At 41.3% G+C, this 10,251-nt stretch overlaps 1 protein-coding gene across 1 annotated transcript; it reads left to right on the top strand.

Moving 5' to 3' along the window:
• Positions 1–6,942: 6,942 nt before the first annotated feature.
• On the top strand, positions 6,943–9,674 carry LOC113162385 (SRY-box transcription factor 8). Its single transcript, XM_026360478.1, has 3 exons — positions 6,943–7,358; positions 7,748–7,983; positions 8,127–9,674. The coding sequence occupies exons 1-3, from the start codon at positions 6,943–6,945 to the stop codon at positions 8,879–8,881; spliced, it is 1,407 nt and encodes a 468-aa protein (XP_026216263.1). The 3' UTR covers positions 8,882–9,674.
• Positions 9,675–10,251: the final 577 nt, after the last annotated feature.

Genomic DNA, 10,251 nt, shown 5'->3' with positions numbered 1-10,251 from the left:
GAGCACTGCACTTCTAAAGCAAGCGACTTCTAGGGAAAGTTAAATTCCACGGTGAATGAAAAGGTTAGACGTTGAGGTCCACTGAAAAGAGTCTTTATATGCTCCGTGCTACACAAGTACATCCGTGCACTCTTTTGTTCTCAGCTAGAGATTTGCACCTCTTTAAACGGAACAGGAAGTGACCTTGGTGACCTTGACTCCCACGCCGTGTGACCTGTAGCTGCTCACCATCAAAAAGTCATGATCAAAACTCCCCCGAACACACTAATAAGCTTAACGCAAATAAGCTGTTTTAGTTGAATGTAGATCCACGAGTAGACTAAACATTTGTTATTTGCCTTTGTATATAACACATGAGAGCTACAACTGAATTTTTTCTTTTCATTTTGTTGCTTTGCATGTCTGCAACAGTCAGGCAAACAGTTGAAAATAGTGAAGTCGTTACCAGGAAATACCCTGTACCTGCAACCAGTGGCAACGGTTAGAAAGTGCTTCCTTTTTTTTTCTGCCTAAGGCAAGTTATGTATGTGTCACAGCTGGTGGACAAACCATACAGCATGCTAAGGATCAAGCATGAGTCATGACAGTCATGAAATATCAAGCCGCGTCACATTAAAGAAGGAGGTAACTTTAATTGTGGCATTTTTTGCAATGCAAATGTATTTAGGGTGCTTCTGGCCAACACTTTACTATCTAAATAATAAAAAACTCACAAGTAGGAATGCAACTGAACAAAATGCTGTTTTTACAAAATACGTGCAGAATGAAAAAGTACTACCCTGATCAGTAGTGTACTCCAAACCTACAATCAGACCTTAATGACATGTTACACACACCGATTCAATTGAGAGCTAAGGCTCCTTACTGTAGCTGACCATGTCTGTGCAAGGTGCTAATCTCTGCATAACGCTGTTTTTTTTCTGGTCAGTAATTCAGACCATGATGGGTATTTATAGGGGTTCAAAGATCTGTTTTGCCCACAGACAGCAAGTATGAAAGGTCATGCCGTGTATTTGTACAGTTTAAACATTCCTCCTCCAACCTTCCTTCATGCACAAACTAGCATACTGTGCAAACAGGTAATTAATAGGTCATATTATAATAGTTAATGGGTAACATAGTTGAGCAAAGAGTGAAGCACTAAGCAGTTTCCCTTTATGTAGTAAATTAACACACATCAGCCCCTGGGAACTAATTTCAGAGCTGTAGCATAATTTTAAATATTACAACATGCATTCAAATGATCATAACACACTCATTCTCTTCATGCGGTTAGCAGCAGGTGTGCTAATGTGTTTTTCCCTGTAGTGTTTTGTATTAGAGGTTACAGACAGGCTGGAGACAGACAGACTGCTGCTCATAAACATTGAAAGTCTTGGCTGGTACCGTAAAAGCTTAATTGGAGAATTTGATCCACTTCATCAATAATCATTTTAATAGCTTATAAATTATCCTGTAATATATGAATTGTACACAGTGGATTCTGGTTTCATACTGTGCTGGTGTGTGTGCCCTGGTCTTGCTTGCTACACACAGTGTGCACTTGTGTATGTGTGAATATGCATATACTTGTGCACTCTTCTTGTTCTCATAAAAGGGACATAAAGATGAACAGTGCAAACTGCATTTTATTCTTGTTTTAATTATCTGTAAATAAAAACAATCCACCACAGTAATCTTAGCACTGTGAGGCAAAGTCCCCACAACCAGACTAGTGTTCTAAAATAGTGTTGCTTTTGTCGAGCGGCCTCCCATTTCCCGTAAAGTCAAGGGGTGGGCTCTCTGTTCTCTCGCCGCCTCTGAGCTCTGTCCTAAATGTCTACATGTCCTGCACCATCTAATTCACAGGCAAATTGAGGATATGATTTATGAGAATCAAGGATCAAAAAGTAGACAATGTGGAAGGCTGAGTGAACCACAAGTTTTATTCAGAACATGTGCTGTAAAGATGAGAAGGAAGAAAGACAGAGAGAGGGCGTGTAGATCAGAAAGTTAAAAAAAAAAAAGAACCCACATACACCCACACTACTCTTGGGACAACTTCGGGACAAGATACACCATGGGAAGTGTCGCTCCTGCTGAATATCTTAGCATTCACGCTGTCACGTCAAGAGAAAATAACCAGGAACAAATAATTCTGCTGCACGATTGAATTGAAGCTTATTAATATGTTCGTCATCAACCAGGAGCTTCACCTTCAGACAACGCAAGGTAACTTATATTATTCATTTTCAGGCAACGTTCAAATACACTTTGTTGTTAATATAAGCATCACCTACACAATGATGCACTCACACATACGCATCACGTGTTGTGTGTACTCATGTGAGTCACTACATAACCAACATACAGTACCTACAGACAGCTGCCAGACCAAAGATTTACAGAGAAGCCTGAGGGAAATCAGTAAATGCCAAATTAACTTAACATAATCCTTCCCAACCTGCTACTTCAACCACTTCCAAAACTTATGTCCACAACGTCTAATTCATGTGAACACGCAGAACTATCACAAGGAAACTGCTGTGTCTCAGAACAGTTACGTGTCAATGAGAAAACACAGCTAATAATCTGGAAATACTTGAGCTCTCTCTTTTTATACTCCTGACATGAGTGTGGCTGAAGGCCAAACACACCCTGAGATGTTTTGGACTAATTGTTTCCTTCAGTTTCAAACACCCCCCCCCCCCTTTACTCTATTCAAAACTCTCTTCCTTCCCTCCTCACCATGCAATCCTTCCCCTCCACCACTCAGCGTCTGCTAATAGGTTTAAATAAAACCTGCAATTGGTCCAGTAAACCCCTCATTATGGTGTTTAATAGAATGAATTTAGGATAGTGTGGGGTCAGGGGTCAATAGGAGGTCCTAACACACAGCAGCTGTCATGTGGGTTGAACTGTGATTAGAACCAGTGGAGCCAAACATCTCCGGGTCCTCACTAAGTAGACAACCTGGAAAATACATTTGGCCACAGACCAAAATGGAAAACATCCACCACTCCAGCAAGTTCCAGAGGGGGTGGGATGAGTAGAGTTGGAGCACAGAGGAGGGGGAGGCACATCCGTCACTGAGCGTTTGCTTTAAAGTGTGTGAACCTGGCTGGAAAATCCTCTGAAACTTTTAACCTAACGACGTAACAAGAGCAGGTTCTGTACCTTCAGACGAGCTGGAAAATCCATGATCATGCAGATCAGCAGCCATTTTTTTTTTATTCATATTTTTAAGTATCTGTAACCTGTCTCCTCACATTCCAGTTGAATTTGCTGCAACTGTAAATTTTGCACTAATTACCTTCTTTCTGAGTGTGTGAAACCAAAGATAGAAGTGGTCTAGTTGATGTGGTGCAGGGGTGAAATATGGCTTGTTAGCAGCCCAGGAGCTTGTTCCACATGTGGTTGAGCAGCGGTTAGGATTGTCTGGGTGAGAGGGAGGGCATGCCAGTCTCCACAGTTCACCAAGTTTACAAAGAGTCAGTGTGCAATCAGTGAGATTATTTAACAGAAGGAAGGCTGGCTGTTTGGGTTAGGGCTCGGGGTCTGTGGTGACAGTAGAGACATTGGTTTCCACAGTTGTTCCTCGTGTGGAAAATCTTAAATAAATGCTCACTGGATTCTCGTTGGGCATTTATGCAGCATGCCCTATAATTGGTATTTTAATACTAAATATATAATTTACATGCAACATGTTGGATGGGTAACAAAATCATTTTCAAATTAGGTTTTGGGATTTAATAACTCAATAAACTTTAAGGATAATGCTAGCACATCTACAACTACTGTGGCAAATGATGTCAATTTCACTGTTGAACACATCTCTTCCAAAAACTTGGCTAGAGTGAACAAATGTGCCCGAGTGCATTAAAACACAGAAGCATACACCAAAAGGGGGAAAGATTCCTGTGGGTCACTGTGTAATCTAATTTTGTATGCACATTAGAAGTCAGAGAGTATAATTTACAAGTAAGGAAGAAGTGACCAGGGCCCAGGAGAACTGGGCTAACATGGTTTGCTAAGGCCCCGAAAAAAAAAAAAAATCTGAAAAATCTTTACCCAGTTCTTTCCTTTGAGATGCATCTCACAAAAATAGGAAAATTAAAACCTTCCTTCATTCTTTGGGACAGTTATGGTTCATGCGCGGTTACCTCTCCTCTCTCGCTCCTTCCTTTTCTAATCAAGAGCCTAGAGCCCACAAACTCCAGCCAGAGTTTCTCCCCACAACACAGGGAGGCATGAAAGGGGAAGGCGTCTGTTTAATCTGCCTCTTTCTCCCTGTCTCTTTGCCTCTTTACAGAAAGCAAGACAGTCCCCGCAGCCCCGCAGGACTGGACAGCGGTTGCCACTCATGCTCGCCTCATTCATATTTATCTTCAAATCTGAAACAAACCAGAGATGAGGTGATTTCTCAGTAAATGATAACCACGCAGAGCAACTTATGAACCATGACATGCTGCTTTGACTCATAGTGATCCATTTGTTTGTTTGTGTATCGTCAGGATACCTCAACACTGGCAAAAGCATTTCCATGAACTCTGGTAGGGAGACACGACGTGAGCCAGGAACAGTTTATTCAGTTTCAATTGTGATTGAGTACAGGGATTTCCAGCATTAAATGTGACATAAACAAAAAGATTTAATTGCAAATCTAAAGGGAACTTTAAAAGGATCAAGAAATTAATTTCATTGATGTGAAAGTGACTGGAATTAGGTCTTGTGCATGTTACAGCAATTTGATAAATTAAATCTTAATTGAGGTTTGTACTTGTTTTCTAGATCATCAAAAATAGCATGTAGCCTTATGTCAGGACAAATAAAACAGATGACTGCAGTTATCCTGCTTAAAATCAATGAGATACACATATAGTATGACTTATATCTTATTTCCAAAGTGTTTTGTCATGAATATGATATATTTACACACACAGGAAGACTAATTAAAAGCTCCAGAGCTCTACATATATGAGTGGCATAAGCCAACACATGCCCACAAATACTTGTCCATGTGTGGAGCAGGACAAGAAGGAAGCCAGAGTCACTCGTGTTTGACAGCTTGCCACAGTCCAGTTTGTCTGTTCACACACATGCACTCACTCTCTCTCTCTCTCTCTCTCTCTCTCTCTCTCTCTCTCACACACACACACACACACACACACACACCCCTACACACATGTACTGAACTTGACCCAACCAAGCATTTTCACAACAGCTGCTAGAAAGGAGGGCTGACCAAGTGAGAGCTTTCATTTTTCAGGTTATAGCTTTAAAACAGCAGAGACAGTTACAGGACATTTTGACTGTAAAAGAAATGCAGTTTCATGCCTTTTGTCTTCTCAAACCTATTGCTAATAAGAGAAACAATAGAAACATCTTACCTTTCTGTGCAAACCATTGTGTTTTTTTTTTTGCAGAAAACTCTACTGTGCAAGCTGGTCCACAGTACAAACTCCCTTCTTCCTTCAGCCACCTGTAGTGTACATCGAGCAAAGCAAACTGCCGTCCAGCACAAACATACCTTGTCTTTTCATAGGGACGTCAGTGATAAAAATCATCCCACAATACATGAACACAAAGACACCATTAACAAAGGCAGTGATTCAATCTACCCTCTTATCTCCTCTGCTCTTTATATTTTCAGAGTCATAAAACGCCTGCTCCACTATGAGAAGTGACTTACGGATCGCCAACAGCCTACTGGGAAAACGTTTTTTACTTCCTCTTCTAAATTTGGAGCATTTATCAAAGCAGTAATTGGGCTTGCACAGGCCTGTGAAGTTGTAGGTTTATTTTTTTTTATCAAAGCAACGCAACTCTTTTGTCAGACTTGTAGAGCAAGAAATGAGAGTTTGAATTTTATAGCCACGACTAGTCCCTCACACAAACTCACAACAGAGGAAAGTGAAAACATAGGAAGAGATGGAGGGCCTACAATCAAACACAAAACAAAAACGACGTTGTTTGATTGTTGCATGAGTAATTATTAAATGATGAAGAATGCCCCCACCCAAATAACAAAACAAACTTGCTCGTGATGACAAGTGATGAAGTGGATCATTCTGTCTGTGGGACGATGAGCTCTGTCAGACCTGACATTAATTAAACATTTTCTATCACTTGCAGCAGTTTATTTAGTTTGTTTCAGGCTTTGACGTATTTATCATTTATAGCTTAAAATTATGATTTGGGAGAATAAATATTAACCTATTGTTAATTTCTGCATAGCACAACGTTTCATGATAGTTGACCGTCCACTTTGAAGCTTGGAGCTGAGTAACTTGTTGAACTTTTTTAAAATAATTTCTATTTAAAAAATCCACTTTTAGTTTATTGCACATTCATTATTCTTTAATTGTTTAATTTACTTTTTCATGAGTGTAAAAACTGTTTACTGCGTTATTTTTTTGCATTTAGAGACTGAAAGTTGACAATAAATAAAAACTCAAATCTGAGTACAAATGAGTAATTTATAAACTTAAATTACATTTCCTAACAGTTCTATAATACTGTGTCCTAATATCTATTTGTCGCACGGCGTGTGCAACTTTAATCACAACAGAACTGTCACTGATGAAAAATAACCTCAAACCCGAACCAATGGGGAGAAAGTAGGGATTTCTTCCAGCCAATCGCAGGACGAAGGTGGAGTAACGATTTTAAAACTCCAACTCAAGTTGCTGTAACGTGTAGCTCCTCAGCTCACATTGTGGACCACAACTTTCACGACCGCACATCCCACGACTGCCTCGGAAAAACAAGAGAAACGAAGACAAATAAACAGGGAAGCAGAAGGAAAATAACGGACTCACATTGACTGTAATTACTGAAGGAATTTACCGTGGCGCACCGTGCGTAAAAAGCGCACTGGCCACTTTGTTGTCCCTTAGCTTTTCCTAATTGAAGATAATTGATCGTTTTCGGATTTTCATCTACCCCGGAGCTGAACAAATAATGTTAAAAATGACGGAGGAGCATGACAAGTGTATTGGCGACCAGCCGTGCAGCCCATCGGGTACAAACAGCTCAATGTCCCAGGACGAGTCTGACTCCGATGCTCCGTCCTCACCGACAGGCTCCGACGGTCAGGGATCCCTGCTCGCAGGTGTGGGCAAGAAACTGGACTCCGAGGATGACGACCGATTTCCAGCTTGCATTCGGGACGCCGTCTCGCAGGTCCTCAAGGGATACGACTGGTCCTTGGTGCCAATGCCCGTAAGAGGGAACGGATCGCTGAAGAATAAACCCCACGTCAAAAGACCCATGAATGCGTTCATGGTTTGGGCGCAGGCGGCCCGCAGAAAGCTGGCGGATCAGTATCCACACCTGCACAACGCCGAACTGAGCAAGACGCTGGGAAAACTGTGGCGGTGAGGAAATATTGTATTAGCTGTAAAGAGAAATGTAAGGAAACATAGCGTAAATTAACATTATTAAAGAAAAAAACTACAAGAGAAGTGAGTGGCTTCAGATTATGACATCAAATCCTAAATAATATTTAATTTACAACTTCGACAATTGAACAAAAATGTAAAATTTACATAATAAAAATGTATTTGCTTTTTGAATGTAAATGATGGAGTATTGAAATAAAAAAATTGGGTTAATAAACTTTTTATTTTTTTTAGATTTTTTCCTAACCCTTTGACAAATTAATAAAGAGTTCCCTCTTAAAATGATCATCAGTTTTATCTTATTGTAGCTTAGTTTGATTATTTTTTCATACGTTGTGACATTAAATATGTATTTCGCACTAAAGCTTGCTCTCAGAGAGTGAAAAGAGGCCATTTGTGGATGAAGCAGAGAGGCTTCGGGTTCAGCACAAGAAAGATCATCCAGACTACAAGTACCAGCCTCGGCGACGGAAGAATGTTAAACCAGGTCAGAGCGACTCAGACTCAGGAGCAGAACTGGCACATCATATGTATAAAGCCGAACCAGGGATGGGAGGACTGGCAGGGATGACTGATGGACACCACCACCCTGAACATGCAGGTATGTTGTCACATGTTCTACAAGTATCAATGTGTCAAACACAACTTGTTTTTGTAGAATTACTTTTAGGCTATAAATAGTTTGACTCATTTTATATTTCAAGGGATGAATCTTAATGCTTATTTCTTAAACTTTCTTTCCAGGGCAACCCCATGGCCCTCCTACCCCACCCACTACTCCCAAAACAGACCTGCACCACGGGGTGAAGCAGGATCTGAAGCATGAAAGCCGTCGTCTTGTTGACAGCAACAGGCAAAACATCGACTTCAGCAACGTAGACATCTCTGAACTCAGCACTGATGTCATCAGCAACATAGAGACCTTCGATGTGCACGAGTTTGATCAGTACCTCCCGCTCAACGGCCACGCCTCAGGCTCTTCCACCCTGCCCTCAGACCACAGCCACGGGCAGGCTCCAGCACCCGGCAGCTCCTACACTTCCTCATACAGCCACGGAGGTGCCAACGGGCCAGCGTGGAGCCGCAAGAGCGCCATATCCTCCCCCTCTTCCTCTGCCAGCGAGGTGGCCCAGCATCGGCTCCATATCAAAACAGAGCAACTGAGCCCTAGCCACTACAGCGAGCACTCCCATGGGTCACCCTCACATTCAGATTACAGCTCCTACAATAGCCAGGCCTGTGTCACGTCGGCCACGTCATCTGCCTCGGCAGCGGCCTCTTTCTCGAGCTCTCAGTGTGACTATACTGACCTCCAGAGCTCCAATTATTACAACCCTTACTCTGGCTACCCTTCTAGCCTCTACCAGTACCCTTATTTCCACTCATCCAGGCGACCCTACGGAAGCCCGATCCTCAACAGCCTGTCAATGGCTCCTGCCCACAGCCCCACTGCCTCCAGCTGGGACCAGCCCGTGTATACCACATTGTCTCGACCTTAAGGGGACAACATACAGTCAGTTCAAACCAGAGACTCATTCAGATTGATGCACTACTAATGAAGGACAAAATGAGCAGGTGGAGAAGTGTGAGTAGGGGGTAGTAGGACACCTGTGACCATTTGAACGTGAAACAAATAAAAGAAAAAGTGCCTGCTGATTTTATACAGTTATATCGTCACAAAGAAAACACACTTAAGACTTTTTACACAAAGACAAATTATGTTGTTGGTGAGCCAAACTCCTCTGTGAGGACATGTCGCATACACCTACATCCTGTGCATCCCCCGTCTTTCCAGATTGCACGTGAGGTAAAGCAAAGGCCTCCAACCGAGTCGTGTAGGAGAGAAGAGGTTTGGCCCAATTCTGTAATGCAGAGGGAGCAGCAGATACATTGGAGAATATTAATGGGACCAGTTATGTGAATTTGCAGTAAAATTAACATTAATAGCCTGAGCTGTATTGCAGCACATCGGTGGATCAGTCTTAAGTACATGGCTCACGAATCTTATGGTGTCATTTTGGCATAAAAGTCTTATATGTATTTATGTTGATGCATTACTGGTTTCTTTTTGTTGTTGTTTTAAGTAGATAAACACATGTAATGTGGGTTTTAATAATTTACAGTACTGTCTGGCTTTTATTGAAAACAAGGTAAATGAAGTTAAGGACGGTTTAGTGCATTTAATATCCATTCCGTTGACGACTGATTCTCAGTAACATCTCCATTCCAAGTTGACAAAAAAAAAAAACCAAAAAAAAAAAAAAAAATGGTGCAGGACCAGCAGACTCGCACAAGACAGAACAGGTGTCTGAAAGCTATGCTTGGCAAATTGCAATTAGTCATGATCTAGGGTTAAAGGAAATGGGGTAAAATAACACCGCACACTCTGATTGACATGTCAGCTGGATCTCCTGCATACGCGGATGGACAACACATGGATATGTGTATGTACATGCATCTGTGTGTGTGTATGTGTGTGTGGAAGATAAAGTGTATCTGTATGCTTGAGCCATTCCTTTGGACAAGAGATACATATCCCATGGTATAATACACTCCAATGATATGTTAAACAACTAAATTTTCACTAAAATATTCTCTTTGAACATCATCTCCTACTCAGTGAAGAGTATCTAGGGTTTTAGAAAGAGAAAAATGATATTTGCCCATATTTATCTCATCAACCATCAAGTGCCAACTCTCTGCTGTAGTCTTGTGCAAAAATGTTCTTGTGCCTTCTAATGCTTATTGTCAGTATTTCAATATGAAATTGAATTATTAACAAACTTCAGGCAGCACACAATCAGTTATCCACAGCAGAAACTCCTACAGTTAACCTGCTCCTGATTATATCCTTAATTTGATATCATTC

Source organism: Anabas testudineus, chromosome 8, assembly GCF_900324465.2.
Source record: "Anabas testudineus chromosome 8, fAnaTes1.2, whole genome shotgun sequence".
Classification (NCBI taxonomy): domain Eukaryota; kingdom Metazoa; phylum Chordata; class Actinopteri; order Anabantiformes; family Anabantidae; genus Anabas; species Anabas testudineus.
The sequence above is the reverse complement of the archived record's forward strand: the minus strand, read 5'-3'. Positions and strand labels throughout refer to the sequence as shown.

Coding starts and splice junctions, on each gene's coding strand:
- LOC113162385 (XM_026360478.1), top strand. CDS start 6,943: ATGTTAAAAATGACGGAGGAGCATGACAAGTGTATTGGCGACCAGCCG. Junction 7,359..7,747: donor ACGCTGGGAAAACTGTGGCG/GTGAGGAAATAT, acceptor TTCGCACTAAAG/CTTGCTCTCAGAGAGTGAAA. Junction 7,984..8,126: donor CCACCACCCTGAACATGCAG/GTATGTTGTCAC, acceptor CTTTCTTTCCAG/GGCAACCCCATGGCCCTCCT.